The sequence below is a fragment of the Thalassophryne amazonica genome, chromosome 14 (assembly GCF_902500255.1).
Source record: "Thalassophryne amazonica chromosome 14, fThaAma1.1, whole genome shotgun sequence".
Lineage (NCBI taxonomy): Eukaryota > Metazoa > Chordata > Actinopteri > Batrachoidiformes > Batrachoididae > Thalassophryne > Thalassophryne amazonica.
Window position 1 is genome coordinate 30,022,559 of NC_047116.1, and position 22,386 is coordinate 30,044,944.

General features: G+C 41.4%; 1 protein-coding gene across 2 annotated transcripts in view; it reads left to right on the top strand.

Moving 5' to 3' along the window:
* The window catches only part of fastkd1 (FAST kinase domains 1), a 33,590-nt gene that overhangs the window by 4,464 nt on the left and 6,740 nt on the right, over window positions 1-22,386 (top strand). For both annotated transcript variants that reach the window (XM_034186367.1, XM_034186368.1), the window contains exons 2-8: window positions 12,497-12,953; window positions 13,040-13,108; window positions 15,604-15,729; window positions 15,815-16,213; window positions 16,304-16,411; window positions 21,186-21,317; window positions 21,400-21,886. In XM_034186367.1, coding sequence (XP_034042258.1) covers window positions 12,613-12,953; window positions 13,040-13,108; window positions 15,604-15,729; window positions 15,815-16,213; window positions 16,304-16,411; window positions 21,186-21,317; window positions 21,400-21,886 — 1,662 coding nt within the window. In that variant the 5' untranslated portion in view covers window positions 12,497-12,612. The remainder of the gene's footprint in view (window positions 1-12,496; window positions 12,954-13,039; window positions 13,109-15,603; window positions 15,730-15,814; window positions 16,214-16,303; window positions 16,412-21,185; window positions 21,318-21,399; window positions 21,887-22,386) is intronic.

Sequence of the window (22,386 nt, forward strand, 5' to 3'; positions counted from 1 at the left end):
AGAGAAATGGCAAGACAGCTGGACATAGCACTTTTTCGGCACATTCCACTGTTACAGGAGTTTTTGTAATGGAAAGAGGAGCGGAGGAATTCGCCACGGAGCCGCTCATGGCGCGGGATGAAAGCACCTCCATGTTTGTCTCACAGGACAAGCCCTAACATGCCCAGCTCTTGCACCATTCGGAAATTTCAGACGGCTTTCGGTGGCTTTTCAGTCGTGTGACTATCCGAGAAATTGTGGACGAGCTGGACATGCCACAACATGTCCTGTGAGGCTTCATCATGGCGTTGCTTTTTGTTGTGTGCCATGCGGCTCCGTCCCGACGCGCGAAATCCTCCGCACATCTTTTCATGCCGAAAAACCCCTGTAACAGTGGAATGTGCCGTTCATTTCCAAAGTGAACGCTTTGTTGATCCGGGACGTCGTCTGACTACCAGAGAAATGGCAGAAGAGTTTGACATCAGCACTTTTTCTGCATGAAAAGAGCGGCTCCGTGGCGAATTCCTCCGCTCCTCTTTCCATTACAGAAACTCCTGTAACAGTGGAATGTGCCGAAAAAGTGCTATGTCCAGCTCTCTTGCCATTTCTCTGGTAGTCAGACGACATCCCGGATCAACAAAGCGTTCACTTTGGAAATGATCTGGTCGTTTCAGCCTGTCGATCGCCGCTCGGGGCGCGGCGCGCCCTCAGCCGCTGTGGGCCGTCTTTAATCCGGTTGTAATGCTCTGTAATCTGTGTGATCCCCATAAGATCTTCACCGAAAGCCATCTGAATTTTCCGAGTGGTTTCCACCTGGCTGTCTCTCACAGTTTCTGAAAAAATTTTGATGAAGCAAAGCGGCAGTCGATCAGCCAATTTCCTGACAATGAAAATCTGCCGAGGAGGCTGGACCACTCCTCCCACAAGGCGTGCTCACAGGCGAATGACGCAACCAACAGGCATGAAAAAACTCACGCATGCACACGAAGGTTCAAGCTTGGCTGATGCAAGCGCACATGATTCAAATCCATATAGTTTTTGCAAAAAATAAAAAGGTCAGATTCTTTTCTAACAGACCTCTGCCTGATTAAGTGATTGCTCTTCTCGTTGACACTACAAGGAGAATCATTGTGAATGGATTGTTGTTATTGTGTGTTCTCACAAAGTCTGCTGGAACTAATTACAATAAACCAGACTTTTACCTACCATAGTTGTGGTTCTCTGCATTGGGGTCACCAGTTATGCCATTACAGCTTGGGTAGAGATGTGTGGAATCCCAACAGAGATACTGAGATGGCTGTTTTCTTCACTGTCAACTTTCAAAGCTCATTTACATCTTGTTAAGGTTTCCTCTCTGTGTTTTGCTAAGTGGGCAGATCTGATGGGCCTCATTTTGGATATACTCGTATTGCAGCTTCATTTAATTTGCACTGTAGCCAGACTCTGAGTACTTTTCACCTCCTCATGCATATTACTTTCCATGACAAATAATAATAATAAAAAAAAATCATAAACCATTCCACAAGCTTCCCAAATTAATTTATGTAAGAAGAGCACGCTGTACTGTTCACTGATCCACATGAAAACATTTAATCATTTCTGAAGTTCAGAAAGTTCTCTTGGTTTCAACATAAATTTCAATGACAGTGTTTTAAAACCTGATGGAAAAAACACTGAAAATCTCCAAAGTTTCTATTACCATTTGGAAATCTAACAAGCAAAAAAGCGTAATTCACATGGTGCTCATGTAATCTGTGGACAGTAACAGCTGCTATGCAGTTATGTGGTTTGATATCGTGAGGAACAATAGGTTGAAAGCTACTAATGGTGTTAACCATAAACTTTATGTCACTGTTGTAACGTGCTCAGAGCATGTGTTTGTGTTGGAGGGCATTGTAACCTTTAGGAAATGTCTAATCGTATTTCTGATCTAATACGCTGTAACTAGGTTTAAGGATATGATTCCTTCTTTATGTTCTCTAATGTCATATACCAACACAGAGCAGAGTAGCTACCTAAACTCTGTAAGGGAGTTAGAGTATCTCGTCAATGGTTTTACATCCTCATTGAAGACAACTTTGGATGCTGTAGCTCCTCTGAAAAAGAGAGCTTTAAATCAGAAGTGTCTGACTCCGTGGTATAACTCACAAACTCGTAGCTTAAAGCAGATAACCCGTAAGTTGGAGAGGAAATGGCGTCTCACTAATTTAGAAGATCTTCACTTAGCCTGGAAAAAGAGTTTGTTGCTCTATAAAAAAGCCCTCCGTAAAGCTAGGACATCTTTCTACTCATCACTAATTGAAGAAAATAAGAACAACCCCAGGTTTCTTTTCAGCACTGTAGCCAGGCTGACAAAGAGTCAGAGCTCTATTGAGCTGAGTATTCCATTAACTTTAACTAGTAATGACTTCATGACTTTCTTTGCTAACAAAATTTTGACTATTAGAGAAAAAATTACTCATAATCATCCCAAAGATGTATCGTTATCTTTGGCTGCTTTCAGTGATGCCGGTATTTGGTTAGACTCTTTCTCTCCGATTGTTCTGTCTGAGTTATTTTCATTAGTTACTTCATCCAAACCATCAACATGTTTATTAGACCCCATTCCTACCAGGCTGCTCAAGGAAGTCCTACCATTATTTAATGCTTCAATCTTAAATATGATCAACTTATCTTTGTTAGTTGGCTATGTACCACAGGCTTTTAAGGTGGCAGTAATTAAACCATTACTTAAAAAGCCATCACTTGACCCAGCTATCTTAGCTAATTATAGGCCAATCTCCAACCTTCCTTTTCTCTCAAAGATTCTTGAGAGGGTAGTTGTAAAACAGCTAACTGATCACCTGCAGAGGAATGGTCTATTTGAAGAGGTTCAGTCAGGTTTTAGAATTCATCATAGTACAGAAACAGCATTAGTGAAGGTTACAAATGATCTTCTTATGGCTTCGGATAGTGGACTTATCTCTGTGCTTGTTCTGTTGGACCTCAGTGCTGCTTCTGATACTGTTGACCATAAAATTTTATTACAGAGATTAGAGCATGTCATAGGTATTAAGGGCACTGCGCTGCGGTGGTTTGAATCATATTTGTCTAATAGATTACAGTTTGTTCATGTAAATGGGGAATCTTCTTCACAGACTAAAGTTAATTATGGAGTTCCACAAGGTTCTGTGCTAGGACCAATTTTATTCACTTTATACATGCTTCCCTTAGGCAGTATTATTAGACGGTATTGCTTAAATTTTCATTGTTACGCAGATGATACCCAGTTTTATCTATCCATGAAACCAGAGGACACACACCAATTAGCTAAACTGCAGGATTGTCTTACAGACATAAAGACATGGATGACCTCTAATTTCCTGCTTTTAAACTCAGATAAAACTGAAGTTATTGTACTTGGCCCCACAAATCTTAGAAGCATGGTCGCTAACCAGATCTTTACTCTGGATGGCATTTCCCTGACCTCTAGTAATACTGTGAGAAATCTTGGAGTCATTTTTGATCAGGATATGTCATTCAAAGCGCATATTAAACAAATATGTAGGACTGCCTTTTTGCATTTACGCAATATCGCTAATATCAGAAAGGTCTTGTCTCAGAGTGATGCTGAAAAACTAATTCATGCATTTATTTCCTCTAGGCTGGACTATTGTAATTCATTATTATCAGGTTGTCCTAAAAGTTCCCTAAAAAGCCTTCAGTTAATTCAAAATGCTGCAGCTAGAGTACTGACGGGGACTAGCAGGAGAGAGCATATCTCACCCGTGTTGGCCTCTCTTCATTGGCTTCCTGTTAATTCTAGAATAGAATTTAAAATTCTTCTTCTTACTTATAAGGTTTTGAATAATCAGGTCCCATCTTATCTTAGGGACCTCGTAGTACCATATTACCCCATTAGAGCGCTTCGCTCTCAGACTGCAGGCTTACTTGTAGTTCCTAGGGTTTGTAAGAGTAGAATGGGAGGCAGAGCCTTCAGCTTTCAGGCTCCTCTCCTGTGGAACCAGCTCCCAATTCAGATCAGGGAGACAGATACCCTCTCTACTTTTAAGATTAGGCTTAAAACTTTCCTTTTCGCTAAGGCTTATAGTTAGGGCTGGATCAGGTGACCCTGGACTATCCCTTGGTTATGCTGCTTTAGACGTAGACTGTGGGGGGGTTCCCATGATGCACTGTTTCTTTCTCTTTTTGCTCTGTATGCATCACTCCGCATTTAATCATTAGTGATCGATCTCTGCCCCCTTCCACAGCATGTCTTTTTCCTGGTTCTTTCCCTCAGCCCCAACCAGTCTCAGCAGAAGACTGCCCCTCCCTGAGCTTGGTTCTGCTGGAGGTTTCTTCCTGTTAAAAGGGAGTTTTTCCTTCCCACTGTCGCCAAGTGCTTGCTCACAGGGGGTCGTTTTGACCGTTGGGGTTTTTCATAATTATTGTATGGCCTTGCCTTACAATATAAAGCGCCTTGGGGCAACTGTTTGTTGTGATTTGGCGCTATATAAAAAAAAAGTTGATTGATTGATTGATTGATATATGTGTATATATATATATATATATATGTGTGTATATGTGTATATATATATATGTGTGTGTATATATATATATATATATATATATATATATATATATATATATATGTATGTATATATATATATATATATATATATATATGTATGTATGTATGGGATAAGATTGTTTGATATTGAAATATGAATAATTATACGATTGGTGAAATTTGGCCACCAGGGGGCTTATATGAAATTTCCAACACTTTGAGGGTTAGGGTTATTAGGATGTGCCAATATTAGGATGTGCTTATGATTACGGTTAAGCGGCAAAATATTAGTTCCCATGGTCACCACCAGGGGGGCTCTGCCAACTTGTTTGCATATCCAGAAATGCTCACCTGGGGTCACTCTACAAGTGTGCCAAGTTTCATGTTTTCATACCAAAAATGCACGATGTTAGCCTTATAACCCCGCTACTATCTTAAAACATCATTTCACTTACAGAACTTGAGTAATAAGAATACGATTCACTTTATCATCCCGAAGGAAATTATTTTGCCCACTGTCCCAAAGGAACAGTGTATTATGCCATTGTTGTGTATAAATAATTTAGTACAGAACTTATCAGAATTGAAATACTGTTACTAGAGTGGGGTGACTTCACCTGGACTGGGGTGACTTCACCTGGGGCGAGTTAGCAGTGGGGTAACTTCACTCGCTACCCACTGGTCCTAACTGATTTTAAAGTTCACAGATAAATGTAATATTTTCAAATGGTTCATAGTGAAGTCACCCCACTGTGAACTCACCCCGGGTTAACCCCCAGTCTCAGTTCTCTTTTGTACCCCTTCCCCTTGGCCCTACCCCTACGCCTACCCCTTTAAAACAAGGGGTAAGGCAAAGGGGTATGCCTCTAGCCCTATGAATTGAGACACCCCTCCACCTTAGGGGGGGAAAAAACTGCCCGTCTCAGACTACCGTCTTCACTGTTTGTTAACATGGCAACCGAAATGCAACTTGTTGCAGTAGCCTATTTGCTCTTTTTATTTTCTCGCCTTTCTGTGTAAATGCAAAGAAATAGAAGAAGTCGCAGATTTCTTAGATGCATCGCAACCATGTCATGTTAATTAATTTAATTTGTCATTTATAATAATAATAATTAATGTTATTAATAATTAATTAATTAGTAATTAATTAATGTTAATACTAATAATTAATCAATAATAGTAATAATTAATGTTTGATTCATCATTAATTGATTGATTAGTAATTAATTAATTAGTAATTAAAAGAAATAAACACTTGAAATATATCAGTCTGTGTGGAATGAATGTATGCATTATACAAGTTTCACTTTTTGAATGGAAAAACTGAAATAAATAAACTTTTTCATGATATTCTAATTATATGACCAGCACCTGTATGTATGTTATGGGCTGCATCAAGTTTTGTTAACCTTATATTTCTTTTTCAAATTCTCCTATTTTTTTGCATCCAGCCCTATTTCCTTTAGAAATTTCCTTGACAAATAATAGCAATCTATTAGGACGTCAGGTTATGTGTTACACATATACATGTGTGTGTATATATATTTTCCAACTTACTCCCATTGATGAAACTTCTCCTCATTTTCTGTCCGAAAGCTTATTAGGAGACGAGTGTGCTCAGGGCTCCCTGTTTGTTTACAAAATACACACGCGTTACAGACCTTGAAATCCAACAACAGGGGTCGCTATTATCCAAAGATTTATGAACATACAAATTAACGTGCTTATCCTTTATCATGATTTTCTCCATTGTGAGATATAAAAGTGTCTTATCGTAGCGTTTGTGTGTATATGCATTATAACGCCTCAGCGCACAAGCAAAGTTATGATATTCTTCAGAACAACAATATACGCAACATGCATCCAGCAGCATACACGTTGCTGTCATGGGCAAACGCCTGTAAAGTTTTTTTTGGCAAGTTAGAACTTTCTAAACAGCGTGATTTGTAATGAAAGCCGCTTTCATTTGTGCGGCTCTGGGCGCCATGTTTGTTTCTTTGGAGACAGCAATAAGCTCCTCCTACCCCTCCAAACTGAGTGTGCATCCAGATTCATTCCGTTTGGAGGGGTTTGAAGCCCTCCGCCTACCCCTCCACCTCACTCCAAAAAGAGAATTGAGACACCCCTCTTTCTCTCGTGCCCGTACAAAACGGAGGGGAAGGGGTAAGGGGAAGGTCCAAGGGGTAGAATTGAGACTCAGCCTTAGTCAACCCATTCCAGGTGAAAGTTAATCCTCTTCAGCCCAGGCAACATTATAATCTTTTTTTTACACATTTTACAAACTTCATGTCTTGACAGTAGCAAGGCTCCCATTTTGACTTAAATGGGAATTGGTCTGTAATTCATGCAGATACAGTTTGTTCATAGTAGGTTCTGTGATGAATGATATGTGCACAACTTAATCATCGGTCTTATCAGACAGTTTCACCGTGCAGCAAAGTACAGAAGAGTTGGGAGGGAGAGGATTAATCTTATTCTTGTTACTCAAGTTTTGAAAATGAGTTGATGTTTTAAAGTAGGGGAATGTACAACCCCAATGCCAATGAAGTTGGGACATTGTGTAAAATGTAAATAAAAACAGAATACAATGATTTGCAAATCCTCTTCAACCTATATTCAATTGAATACACCACAAAGACAAGATACTTAATGTTCAAACTGATAGACGTTGTTGTTTTTGTGCAAATATTTTGTCATTTCGAAATGGATGCCTGCAACACATTTCAAAAAAGTTGGGATGGGGCAACAAAAGACTGGGAAAGTTGATGAATGCTCAAAGAACACCTAATTGGAAAGGCGTGAGTGTCATGAATGGATGTAAAAGGAGCATGCCCAAAAGGCTCAGCCATTCACAAGCAAAGATGGGGTGATGATCACCGCTTTGTGAACAACTGCGTGAAAAAATAATCCAACAGTTTAAGAACAATGTTTCTCAACGTTCAATTGCAAGGAATTTAGGGATTCCAGCATCTATAGTCCATAATATAATCAGAAGATTCAGAGAATCTTGAGAAATTTCTACATGTAAGCAGCAAGGCCGAAAGCCAACATTGAATGCCCGTGACCTTCGATCCCTCAGGCAGCACTGCATTATAAATCAACATCATTGTGTAAAGGATCTTACTGCGTGGGCTCAGGAACACTTCAGAAAACCATTGTCAGCTAACACAGTTCGTCGCTACATCTACAAGTGCAAGTTAAAACTCCACCATGCAAAGCAAAAGCCATATACACTCAACAAAAATATAAACGCAACACTTTTGGTTTTGCTCCCATTTTGTATGAGATGAACTCAAAGATCTAAAACTTTTTCCACATACACAATATCACCATTTCCCTCAAATATTGTTCACAAACCAGTCTAAATCTGTGATAGTGAGCACTTCTCCTTTGCTGAGATAATCCATCCCACCTCACAGGTGTGCCATATCAAGATGCTGATTAGACACCATGATTAGTGCACAGGTGTGCCTTAGACTGTCCACAATAAAAGGCCACTCTGAAAGGTGCAGCTTTATCACACAGCACAATGCCACAGATGTCGCAAGATTTGAGGGAGTGTGCAATTGGCATACTGACAGCAGGAATGTCAACCAGAGCTGTTGCTCGTGTATTGAATGTTCATTTCTCTACCATAAGCCGTCTCCAAAGGCGTTTCAGAGAATTTGCCAGTACATCCAACCAGCCTCACAACCGCAGACCACGTGTAACCACACCAGCCCAGGACCTCCACATCCAGTATGTTCACCTCCAAGATCGTCTGAGACCAGCCACTCGGACAGCTGCTGAAACAATCGGTTTGCATAACCAAAGAATTTCTGCACAAACTGTTAGAAGCCGTCTCAGGGAAGCTCATCTGCATGCTCATCGTCCTCATCGGGGTCTCGACCTGACTCCAGTTCATCGTCGTAACCGACTTGAGTGGGCAAATGCTCACATTCGCTGGTGTTTGGCACGTTGGTGAGGTGTTCTCTTCACGGATGAATCCTGGTTCACACTGTTCAGGGCAGATGGCAGACAGCGTGTGTGACGTTGTGTGGGTGAGCGGTTTTCTGATGTCAATGTTGTGGATCGAGTGGCCCATGGTGGCGGTGGGGGTAATGGTATGGGCAGGCGTCTGTTATGGATGAAGAACACAGGTGCATTTTATTGATGGCATTTTGAATGCACAGAGATACCGTGACGAGATCCTGAGGCCCATTGTTGTGCCATACATCCAAGAACATCACCTCATGTTGCAGCAGGATAATGCACGGCCCCATGTTGCAAGGATCTGTACACAATTCTTGGAAGCTGAAAATGTCCCAGTTCTTGCATGGCCGGCATACTCACCGGACATGTCACCCATTGAGCATGTTTGGGATGCTCTGGACCGGTGTATACGACAGCATGTACCAGTTCCTGCCAATATCCAACTTCGCACAGCCATTGAAGAGGAGTGGACCAACATTCCACAGGTCACAATTGACAACCTGATCAACTCTATGCGAAGGAGATGTGTTGCACTGCATGAGGCAAATGGTGGTCACACCAGATACTGACTGGTATCCCCCCCCCAATAAAACAAAACTGCACCTTTCAGAGTGGCCTTTTATTGTGGACAGTCTAAGGCACACCTGTGCACTAATCATGGTGTCTAATCAGCATCTTGATATGGCACACCTGTGAGGTGGGATGGATTATATCAGCAAAGGAGAAGTGCTCACTATCACAGATTTAGACTGGTTTGTGAACAATATTTGAGGGAAATGGTGATATTGTGTATGTGGAAAAAGTTTTAGATCTTTGAGTTCATCTCATACAAAATGGGAGCAAAACCAAAAGTGCTGCATTTATATTTTTGTTGAGTGTATCAACAACATCCAGAAACGCCACCGCCTTCTCTGGGTCCAAGCTCATTTGAAAAGGACAGACGCGACGTGGAAAAGTGTGCTGTGGTCTGATGAGTCCACATTTCAAACTGGACGTTGTGTCCTCCAGACAAAATCAAATCAAATCAATTTTATTTATATAGCACCAAATCACAACAAACAGTTGCCCCAAGGCGCTTTATATTGTAAGGCAAAGCCATACAATAATTACGGAAAAACCCCAACGGTCAAAACGACCACCTGTGAGCAAGCACTTGGCGACAGTGGGAAGGAAAAACTCCCTTTTAACAGGAAGAAACCTCCAGCAGAACCAGGCTCAGGGAGGTGCAGTCTTCTGCTGGGACTGGTTGGGGCTGAGGGAGAGAATCAGGAAAAAGACATGCTCTGGAGGGGAGCAGAGATCAATCACTAATGATTAAATGCAGAGTGGTGCATACAGAGCAAATAGAGAAAGAAACACTCAGTGCATCATGGGAACCCCCCAGCAGTCTAAGTCTATAGCAGCTTAACTAAGGGATGGTTCAGGGTCACCTGATCCAGCCCTAACTATAAGCTTTAGGAAAAAGGAAAGTTTTAAGCCTAATCTTAAAAGTAGAGAGGGTGTCTGTCTCCCTGATCCGAATTGGGAGCTGGTTCCAGAGGAGAGGAGCCTGAAAGCTGAAGGCTCTGCCTCCCATTCTACTCTTAAAAACCCTAGGAACTACAAGTAAGCCCGCAGTCTGAGAGCGAAGCGCTCTATTGGGGTGATATGGTACTATGAGGTCCCTAAGATAAGATGGGACCTGATTATTCAAAACCTTATAAGTAAGAAGAAGAATTTTAAATTCTGTTCTAGAATTAACAGGAAGCCAGTGAAGAGAGGCCAATATGGGTGAGATATGCTCTCTCCTTCTAGTCCCTGTCAGTACTCTAGCTGCAGCATTTTGAATTAACTGAAGGCTTTTCAGGGAACTTTTAGGACAACCTGATAATAATGAATTACAATAGTCCAGCCTAGAGGAAATAAATGCATGAATTAGTTTTTCAGCATCACTCTGAGACAAGACCTTTCTAATTTTAGAGATATTGCGCAAATGCAAAAAAGCAGTCCTACATATTTGTTTAATATGCGCATTGAATGACATAACCTGATCAAAAATGACTCCAAGATTTCTCACAGTATTACTAGAGGTCAGGGTAATGCCATCCAGAGTAAGGATCTGGTTAGACACCATGTTTCTAAGATTTGTGGGGCCAAGTACAATAACTTCAGTTTTATCTGAGTTTAAAAGCAGGAAATTAGAGGTCATCCATGTCTTTATGTCTGTAAGACAATCCTGCAGTTTAGCTAATTGGTGTGTGTCCTCTGGCTTCATGGATAGATAAAGCTGGGTATCATCTGCGTAACAATGAAAATTTAAGCAATGCTGTCTAATAATACCGCCTAAGGGAAGCATGTATAAAGTGAATAAAATTGGTCCTAGCACAGAACCTTGTGGAACTCCATAATTAACCTTAGTCTGTGAAGAAGATTCCCCATTTACATGAACAAATTGTAATCTATTAGATAAATATGATTCAAACCACTGCAGCGCAGTGCCTTTAATACCTACGGCATGCTCTAATCTCTGTAATAAAATTTTATGGTCAACAGTATCAAAAGCAGCACTGAGGTCTAACAGAACAAGCACAGAGATGAGTCCACTGTCTAAGGCCATAAGAAGATCATTTGTAACCTTCACTAATGCTGTTTCTGTAGTATGATAATAATGCATGATATGATCACCCTGACTGAAACTCTTCAAATAGACCATTCCTCTGCAGATGATCAGTTAGCTGTTTTACAACTACCCTTTCAAGAATTTTTGAGAGAAAAGGAAGGTTGGAGATTGGCCTATAATTAGCTAAGATAGCTGGGTCAAGTGATGGCTTTTTAAGTAATGGTTTAATTGCTGCCACCTTAAAAGCCTGTGGTACATAGCCAACTAATAAAGATAGATTGATCATATTTAAGACCGAAGCATTAATTAATGGTAGGGCTTCCTTGAGCAGCCTGGTAGGAATGGGGTCTAATAGACATGTTGACGGTTTAGAGGAAGTAACTAATGAAAATAACTCAGACAGAACAATAGAGGAAAAAGACCATCCAGATTGTTACCAGTGCAAAGTTCAAAAGCCAGCATCTGTGATGTATGGGTTGTGTTAGTGCCCATGGCATGGGCAACTTACACATCTGTGATGGCACCATCAATGCTGAAAGGTACATCCAGGTTTTGGAGCAGCACATGCTGCCATCCAAGCAACATCTTTTTCAGAGACATCCCTGCTTATTTTAGCATGACAATGCCAAGCCACATTCTGCACGTGTTACAACAGCGTGGCTTTGTAGTAAAAGAGTGCAGGTACTAGACTGGCCTACCTGCAGTCCAGACCTGTCGCCCATTGAAAATGTGTGGCGCATTATGGAGCGCAAAAAACGACAACGGAAACCCGGACTGTTGAACAACTAAAGTCATACATCAAGTAAGAATGGGAAAGAATTCCACCTACAAAGCTTCAAAAATTAGTGTGCTCAGTTCCCAAACGCTTATTGAGTGTTGTTAGAAGGAAAAGTGATGTAACATAGTGGTAAACATACCACTGTTCCAGCTTTTTTGAAACGTGTTGCAGGCATCCATTTCAAATATTTGCACAAAAACAATCAAGTTTATCAGTTTGAACATTAAATATCTTGTCTTTGTGGTGTATTCACTTGAATATAGGTTGAAGAGGATTTGCAAATCATTGTATTCTGTTTTTATTTACATTTTACACAACGTCCAAACTTCATTGGAATTGGGGTTGTAATTGTAAGGTAAAAAGCTCATTGATGGAAAAAGCAGGGTAACTTCACCTGGGGCGAGGTCGCAGTGGGGTGACTTCTTTTGCTACCCTTTCAAAGACATGCATGTTAGGTGGATTGGGAAATTTAAATTGTCCGTAGGTGTGTATGCAGGTGTGAATATGTTTGTTTATCTATATGTGGCCCTGCAACAGACTGCTTGTGACCCTTAATTCGAGTAAGCGGGTATAGAAAATGGATAGATGGTAAATTAATGTTTGTTTGTATTTTCTTCAGTTGACTCAGCTCCACGATCATATGCTGCTTGCAGACTTGCACGGTTGTGAATGTGAAGTCCGTTGATGGCTGGACATTGAGTTTGCAGTCTCTTTGTTGGACCCTGGTGTGTGGTTATGTTCCGGCTCCGGGCCGCAAATGCCTGCCTTCGTAGGCTCCTTCATGGGAGTACGGTGAACCTGAACCAAGATCAGGTTATGGAGAAGTTAGAGATGTGCTCTGCTGAAGATCAGCTGTTTGACATGGTGGGCAAGAACAAGGGCAAGTTTACCGTGAACCATCTCAACTGTGCGGTAGGAATGTTGTGGCAGTTTCAGAAAACTAGGCCCATCATGCACAGGACTATGGCACTCATCAAAAACCACCCAGAGTTCTTGGCCCTTCAGGTTTTGGCAGAGAACAAAATTGACCTTATGGATGATTTTATGCTGGTTGATATGCTTTACAGTTTCATCAGGTACTTTAAGATACAGACACTTTACCATTTAACAATATAGAATTGTGAAATAATTAAGAATAACATTTTAAATTCCTCCTTTTCAGGCTGGCTGTTGAGCCTCACAACTCTGTTATTCAGCAGTTGGTGTCAGAAGCCTGGCTGAGACTAGAAAGGTATAATTGTATTACATTGACATTGTTTGTGGTTTGTACCGTAAATGACAATTACAGTCTCCTCCAAGGAGGTTAAATGTTGATTGATGTTTGTTTGTCTGTTTTCTTGCTTCATTGTCAGAAGGATATCACAAAAACTTAGCATATCAGTTTCAGTTACAATTTATTTTCATATAGCGCCAAATCACAACAAAGGTGCCTCAAGGCGCTTCACATAAGTAAGGTCTAACCAACTCCCAGAGCAACCACACAGGTGACAGTGGCGAGGAAAAACTCCTTCCGATGATTTGAGGAAGAAACCTCAAGCAGACCAGACTCAAAGGGGTGACCCTTTGCTTGGGCCATGCTACCGACACAATAGACAATACAGAAGATTTTGGGAGTCCATGCTGGTGTCCAGGACGGAAGGCTTGCAGAAGAAGACACCACACCCATCTCTGGATGGAGCTGCACCTAAACAGAGAGAAAAAAAACAGAATCAGGGGGCAGGAAGACAACAAATACAGGATAATTTATCAGCATTTAGCAACAAGAAAAACAGAAGAAATAATAAGGTGATCGCCAGCCACTAGTCCTAAGCTTCACTAAAAGACCCAGATATTAGATAAAGTTCAGTCCGCGGCTTGCTCTCTTTACTAATAAAATGAATTTAAAATGGTAGAAAGCATAGTACCATACTATGCCAGTATGCTAGCCATATGAAAGGGAAAATAAGTGCGTCTTAAGTCTGAGCTTGAAAGTCTCTATAGAATCTGACTGCACGTCCGTGTTGGAAACCATTCGGAAGATTCAGACGGCCTTCGGTGGCTTTTCAGTCGGGTGAGTTTTCGAGAAATTGTGTAACAGCTGGGCATGTCACAACTTGTCCTGTGAGACTTCCAACACGGACGTGCTTTTTGTTGTGCGCCATTGCGGCTCCGTGCCGACGCGCGAATTCCTCCACACGTCTTTCATTACAAAATCTCCTGTAACAGTGGAATGTGCCGCAAAAGTGCTGATGTACACCTCTTCTGCAATTTCTCTGGTAGTCAGACGAAGTCTCGGATCAACACAGCCTTCACTTTGGAAATGATCTGGTCGTTTCAGCCTGTCGAAGGCCGCTCGGAGTGCGGCGCGCCCTCCGCTGCTGTGGGCCATCTTTAATCCGGTTGTAATGCTCCTTAATCTGTGTGACGCCGAGAGTATCCTCACCGAAAGCCGTCTGAATCTTCCGAATGGTTTCCACCTGGCTGTGTCTCACAGTTTCTGGAAAAATTTGATTCAGCGCTGCTCCAATCGCTCAGCCATTTCCCTGACAATGAAAATCCGACGAGGGGGGTGGACCAGTGCTCATTCAAAGCCTGCCCACAGGCGAATGACGCAACCAACAGGCGTGAAAAAACTCACGCATGCGCACGAAGGTTCAAGCTTGGCTGATGCAAGTGCACATGATTCAAATCCATATAGTTTTTAAAAAAATAAAAAGGTCGGATAGTTTTCTAACAGACCTCGTATTTCTGGATAAGCTCACATTGTTGAAATCCGGCACTTTTTCTGGGCACATTATTTCTGTGACTTTGAGGCACTGCTTTATGAAATCACCGTCTGAAAACGGTTTGCTGTGCTGGGCAATAAGTTTAGCGACTTCATAATTTGCTGTTGGGGCGTTTTCCTGTATTTTGTTAGCACGAAAAAAAACTGCTGTTGAGCTTGCAGGCTAGCTGCCATTTGCTTGACTTTCTGTGTTCGTTCGGCACCGGTGTACGATGTGTAGCTCTGATGTTTGGTCTCATAGTGCCGACGGACATTATACTCTTTCATCACAGCAACGTCTTCATTACAAATCAGACACACTTTCCATTGATTTCTTTGAAGAAATACTCATTTTCCCACCGTGTTTGAAATCTTCTACACTCACTTGCTATTTTGCGTTTTTTCGGTGCTGCCATTTCTGGTGACTCGTGGTAAAAGCTTTTCTTTGTTTAATTTCGTTTTGTTTCCTTTCTGTGGCGGACTCCATCTAGTGTTGAAACTGAGAAGTGCAACAGAGTTGAGCTCAAGCTTCTTGTGCAGGCCATATTCAATTATATTTTCAGAATTTGCTGCGGGTCAATAAAAATTGGCGGCCCGCAGGCTGTAGTTTGGACACCCCTACTCTAGACACACTTCTCCAAAATTGGATAAACTTGCATCTTTCTCTGTGAGACTCGCAGACAAAGCTATAGTTTTCCACTGCAGGGAAGACCCCTAGCAGTGAGGCTTTTTTCCAGCTGTGGGGCCTTCATATTCCTGAAAGTTTTGCACTCCTCTGTGACGGCAGACTTGGAGATAACACATCTGAAAGTAACACAGTAAAAATTATTTCAAAATAAAGCACATTAGGTGCTGCTAAGCGAAAATTGTCACTATGGGTCAAAATACGAGATACATAATAGTACATAATAGTTGAGTAAAATGATTTAATTTTCTGTCTGTGGATTAATTAATGATTATTGTGTTCCATATGTTTTTTGCAGGTTACCAATGGAACCACTGTCTAAATTTGCTGTATGTCTCGGTTATCAGCATTTTGAACTCAGTCCTTTAATGGGCCGCATAACTAATATTGTGGATCAGAAGTTGTCATCTATCAATGATGCCAGGTAGGTCATCAGAGAGATCTTATTAAATAAACTACCGTCAAGAGCATCTCATACAATGTGTTTACTCTGTACTTACGTGTTTTAGGGTCCTAGGTTCGCTGATGATCAGTGTATCTTCCTTGGCATCTCCTCGTCTATGTGATGCGCTCATTAGCAAGGCCGACTGTCTCTTGGACACCACATATCCTTCGAACTACAGCACTGCTCGGAACGTAGTACACTTCTTGCGAAACATCATGTACCCTCATCTGCCCCTGCTGGAGAAGTGCAACAAGATCTTCTTGCACAGTATTTGTCTGATGGACACAGAGAACATCAGCTTCATCTTAACACTTTTTCGGAGCTTGCACTTCACCGGCTCTGACTTCAGGATTGCTGTTAAACAAAGGCTCATAGAACTGATCGACTCAAACAATGATCTTTTTTCCTTTACAAGACTATTTAACAGTCTGGCTCCCCTTGCCAGTCCAGAGACCAGACAGTGGTTTGTTGTTCCTAATTCTACATTCATCATTAGTGAGTTTAAACCAGTCCTTTAGCCTTGTTGGTGTACTAAGCCTTTTATTCCTCTTAGGTTGGAGAATACGGCCCTCCTGGCAGATGAACTGGATGCACACCAGGCCCTGTATATAGCTGAAACACTTGAAAAAATTCGAAGCAGAAACCTTAACTTGTTGCACAAGTGAGTTTCTCGGTCTCTCTCATCTCACAATGAGGAATTATGTACATATATATACTAACAAGGAAGCTGTCATTGCTGCACTCCTGCATTTCAATGAAGGTATACCTTATCTGTTAGTTTCCTGTTTGTCTGGTGGCAGTGGAAATGAGGAGATCAGCCAGGTGCTTCAGAGCATTTTAAAGTTTTTCTGCTGCCACTCCTGAAGTTTTACCTGGGTATGCTTTCAGGTGGCGAACAACCCACTTTGCTTAATAGTCAGACATTCTGAAGAAGCCAGTGTAGGATCAGCAGTAGCTGATGATGTAGCTTCCAAGTGTGTAACTGCCTTGAGCTGAATATCTTCTTAAATGTAATCCAGTAATGTCTGGGAACATGTGCTGAAGGCCCATATCAAGCATCCACCACATCATGAAACTGCCTTGGGTTATCCATGACAACCACCCAGACAGACAACCGGTCCATCCCCACTTCTCGAAAGTAACCATCTGTCTGACACAGGTAGAACTTAGGTGTCTCCTTGGTCTTCATCACTTGCTGGGGTACTGAACATTGAGACACCGATGTACTGGAACATGACCAGAGAAATGTGTCACATTGCCAAAGTGTTGAACCTGATGTTCCCTCAATACAAGTGATACTCCATTATCCATTCATCACCATGGGTCACTGGGTAGCATCGAAATCTCACAACCGTACTGTAAGACAGGGAACATTAGGACCCTAAAGACTTGGACCTTTTTTTCTCCTGTAAAGATATTGGCATCGCCAAAGAGTTCTGTCCAGCCACATCATGAATCCACAAGTTTTCCTCGGCATGTCTCGATCTCAAATGCTCAGAACCCAGAAATATAAACATCACTGTTGAGATAAGTGGATGTCTGCAAGTGTGACACTTTAGCCTTCAAACCTATGATGGCCGAGTACAGGAAGTCATTGAAAGCCTGTATCTTAGTCTTCATCCTGGACAATTGCAAACCCAGACACTCTGATTCATTGCTCCACTTCTCAAGTGCTGTGATCTGAGTATCCATTCATTCAGCAAAGATCATAGCATCATCCACTATGTCAGTGGTGTCCAATGACATTCCAGAAAGCAGATGGGATTAGTTTGTCATTGAAATCACCTGCTGGAGTCAGTGGCTGCAAAGAAGACCTGCACCCTCTTGGAATGTCTTTGGACACCACTGCACTAAGTCAAGGTCAGTCAACTTTAAATGTAGTAAAGGTTGTTAAAATGGTGAAAAAGCTAGACAGCCTTTTGGTGTTGCAAGTTGAATATCAGTCTACTGTAGCTGAGTGAGGAGTCAAAGTGTTTGGTTTTGTGACTGCTCTTAATCAGTCCAGGCTTTCAATCGTTTCCTGGACTCAGCCTTTAACATTGTGTGTATACGTAGTGTAAGTGTGGAAGTTGTGAGATTTGTTAATCTGTGCAGTGACATTCATGTCTGTGAAGCTGAGGGAGGATAGCTGGGAAGAGCTTATGAGGCTAATGATGCTGGGCTGACATGTTTGGCGATGTTGATATCTTTGCTGGAGGATGTTCTTGTAAGGCCTGGTGCTTCCACTTTTAGTGTATAGTTGTGAGACCTATATAACTGGATGTGATTGGTGCGGGTCTCTTTGGAGAGTCTTTGGTTACAACTGGAATGACTTTGGGTCTGTTGAAAATGGTGGTGGATATGGTACCACGCACCACCAGTGCATGTTCTAAAACCCGAGCATGTCAGAATCAAGTGGTGGGCACAGTTCCGCTAATCTGCTAACCGCTAATTATCAAAGCTAATGTTTTCATTATCGGATTACCTTTTCACATAATTTTGAAAACCATCAGCGGACTAATTATCTTCCAATAAATTTTGGTCTGATAATTTTTTGACCGCTAACATGTTTTTGCAGGTGTGGTGACCAAAGCTTAACAGTTACAAACATTTATGAAGTCTGACAACAAAGATTTGAGTATCTACCTGTTTTGTATGTAGATGTACAGTTCTGTCCTCTGCAAACAGAGGAGAGCTAGTTCCAGGAGAAACTACTCTATCCTCTGTAGACAAAGGAGAACTGGTCACAGAAAAGGGAAAAAAAAGCTCATTTCTTTTGACCCCATACTGACTCATTGGCAATATCACCCAAGTCATAGGCATACAGTTTTAACTTATGGTTAAAATTTTAACTAAACTAATTTTGGACAAGTTATTTACATTAACGTCACTTCTGAAGTTTTATAAAGTGAAAATATCAGATATATATATATTTTAGTTTTAAAGTAATGCACTAATTTTGAAGGTTTTAGTGTGGACATGCTGTCTCCAGTGCATATCTCAGTACATTCACGACAGGAGAAATACATTTGAGACGCTCTGATCAGGCTCCACATGGACAACAGCATTAAACTCTTTGTGTATTGAGCCTAAAACTGTCATGAATATATTCTCTGGGTTTATAGACGTTGTTATTGTTTGTTTTATGTAAAAATGCCGGAAGAAGCTCAGGTTGCTTCTCCATTATTTTCAGTTGCAATCATGAGCTGCAGTCGCTTCCTGTTTGCTCTTTAATGTCTTGCTTATGTCAAACACTGTCTGTCCTCTTTGTTCCAGAGTAATATATATAAGTTGTCTGAAATTCGGTTTGCATTTATTACATTCCACTCATCTTAAACGTAGCAGACACAAATTACTTATTTGGAATATTTGTTTTAGCAAGTTTTCAGGGTCTCTACTGCCATTTCCTGGCCAGTAGTGTTCATGGCAGTATTCGCCCTAAGTATTGAGCTATCTCATAATTCTTTGTGTACCAGAGAGTTGCTGCAGCCTCTTGCTGCAGCTGATGAAAGAAATGAAAATGTACAGTTTGGTTGTATAATGTTCATTTACAATTGTTGTCGTGTTTTCTCTCTGTGCTGTTTAAACTGCAGCAACTCTATGACACTCAAAGAATTATGGGTTAGGGTCTGAGAGTGTGGGCCCCAGTAGATGGCGGTGTTCTATTTATTTTGACCCCGGTTACGTCAGACGGTTGTCTAATCACAACTTCACTTGTTTTTACATAGAATGAATGAGTCAACCAATCAGTGTTAGCGGAAGCTCATTTTACCCATAATCCCTTTGGCATCTGTCTGTGTTTGTTACAAAACTTCAAAATTAGTGCATTCAAAATTAAAAGATATGTGTTATATTTTAACTTTGTACAAATGACAGAATTGACATTAATGGAGTTATTCTATCCGGATTAATTTGATTTATAAAGCAAAACCATAAGTCAAAACTGCTTTATTTTCCAAGACCTCTGCCTCACGGCAACACTGCTATATGCTGTTAAGGAATAATGACGCGTGTGTGTGTGTGTGTGTGTGTGTGTGTGTGTGTGTGTGTGTGTGTGTGTGTGTGTGTGTGTGTGTGTGTGTGTGTGTGTGTGTGTGTGTGTGTGTGTGTGTGTGTGTGTGTGTGTGTGTGTGTGTGTGTGTGTGTGTGTGTGTGTTGCAAGATTATGTAGTAAACAGGAGCTTCCAGCAGTGGGCAGGGTGCACAAAGACAGAAGTGATGACTCATTGTTTGGGTTTGTGGTCGCCTTTGACGCTACCAGAAGTGATCGTGGGGTTAAAACTCAAAATCAGCTTGTTAGTAGTTGCACGTGTACCGGAGACAATACTGAAAGTTATCGGTTATCAGTTAGCTGTAGCTTCCGATAATTTTTTGGGTAGTTTGCGGGGGTGGGCAATCGTGCCATAAAGGGCCGAGACACTGCAGGTTTTCCTTACTACCAATCACCTCAGCAGGTGATTTCATTCATGATCAGGTGTTTATGTTCAGGGGAGAAGCTCATGAGCAACCCACCTGTTGAGGTGATTGGTTGCAAGGAAAACCTGCACTGTCTCAGCCCTGACTGCCCACCTAGCTTCATAAAAGATCACTTTTCAGTTAGCTGGTTAGCTGATATCGAAGCTAACTTTTTGGTTAGCTGTGCCCACCACTGTCAGAATCCACCTGAAGCATGTTTATGGTATGACTAAGCATATTTTTCTTAAGCTCAATTCCACTTCTTTTTTATGCAGTTATGAGATATTTCCTGAAATTGATAATGCTACAAAATGCCAGTTGTCAAACCTATCTGTGCCATTGTCGTGAGGCACACAAAGAGCCAGTGTAGTGTGAAAAATATTAGAGCCTGACCGGTATATCAGTTTCACAAACATATTGATATCGGCATTATTTTTGCTGGTATGAAAACTTCTAAAAAATCAACAATGCAGGAAACACATTGGTTGTTGGAAATAATGTAATTGTGTAGTTTGTCCTGTAGAGGGTGCTCTGACAAGCATGGCTGAGATGACCAGCTGCCATTCATTATGAGTCACAGTGGGTTTTTTACAGTGACAATAGATAAGTAATTACTGTGCCGCCATCTGGGTGTGGCCTTAGTAGATCAGAAGTCTATTATATGCAAATGCTGAGCAATTCTACACAAGAACTGCCAAACAAGAGTGAAGGCAGCATGGCAGCAATGTGACATTCATTGGTTGGTTGTTAGTTATATTTATAGTTATTTATAATAAAGTTCACATTTAAACTGTGAAACATCAAGCCTCAATTACATTTCTTCATCATAAGGGTTTGATAAAGAAACGTTAGGAATCACTGCCATTTTATTTTTTTTTAATCAGCACATATATCAGTATCATTCATTTTTGCCCAGTATCGGTATTTGCATCAGCTCCCCAAAAATTGCACATTGGTTGGGTGTCAAAAAAAAAAAAAAAAAAAATCCTATTATTTTCCAGGATTTCTTCAGTGATCCAAAGGAACCTTCATGTCTACAAGCCAGCGGAGGTGGTCAAATGTACCCAAGTCTTTTTTGCGCTGGAGTACAACAACCCAGAATTCTTTGCAAAACTGAAAAGCACTTTGTTGAAGTAAGTGTAATTTTGAGCTGAATGATAAATTCTGCATCACAAAGGGATGTAAAAACTAGGCTAATCATATTTTGTGTTTCAGTTTTTTACGACGGAGTGTCATTCCCGCAGAAGTGACCATGTTGACCAGTATTCTGCCCATGTTTCCTTGGCGGCCACCTGATGAGTACATTATCTCTCGCATAGATGCGGTGTTGCCGCAGTGCACGCTCAAGAAACTCAGCAGCACTGCATTTACTGTTACCAAGTGGTTGGACAGGGACAGCTTCTATCACCGCAGCACGTCTGGGAAGTACGTACGCCTGCTGCAGTCCCTGAACTCCTGCGGGCGTGACAGGCTGCAAGCTGCTGTCAGTCTGGATTTGCTGCTCAAGGAGCTCAACTTCATTTCTGGGGAGTGGTTCGAGGAAGTGCTGCTGAAGGAGACCGTGGAGACACTGCAGAGGCTAAAGGACCAATTGAACTACAGAAATGTGTCAGATCTGGCCCCTTTCTTAACCAGTAAAAATGTACTCTGTCCTCCTCTGATGGATCATATGGCCAGTGTGGTCATTAAAGACATCGAAAAGGTACCTCAAGATAAATCACGCAATGCTCAAGGAGGCACTTCTTCATAGTTGTGAGTGCAAATCAGCGCATTCATATTGAGCAGTTGTTAGCACTTCATTTGAAACAGTGAAAATGTATATTCACTGTTTCAAAACAAATTCACTTTCAATTCAGTTCAATTATGTACGCAGCAACAAATCAAACAAGGCTCTACACACGAGTAAGGTATAACTTTACCCACTACCTAAACAAGCACACTGGGAACAGGCTGTATCTGTGTCAGTGGTCAGGACAAAGTCCCTCAGGTGTTTTTGGTTGTAGGAAGACGCATCAAGCAGACCAAACTCACTTGGGTGACCATCTGCTTTAGCCACACTAGCAATAACAAAATAAGGAAATAAAAGCACAAAAAAGGTCAAACATGCAGAGACAGAAATGTTGCAGTGAACCAACCATAAACATTACCGTTGGGACGACTAATGAAAATCACTAGACGACTAGTTGGGTACCATTAGTCATA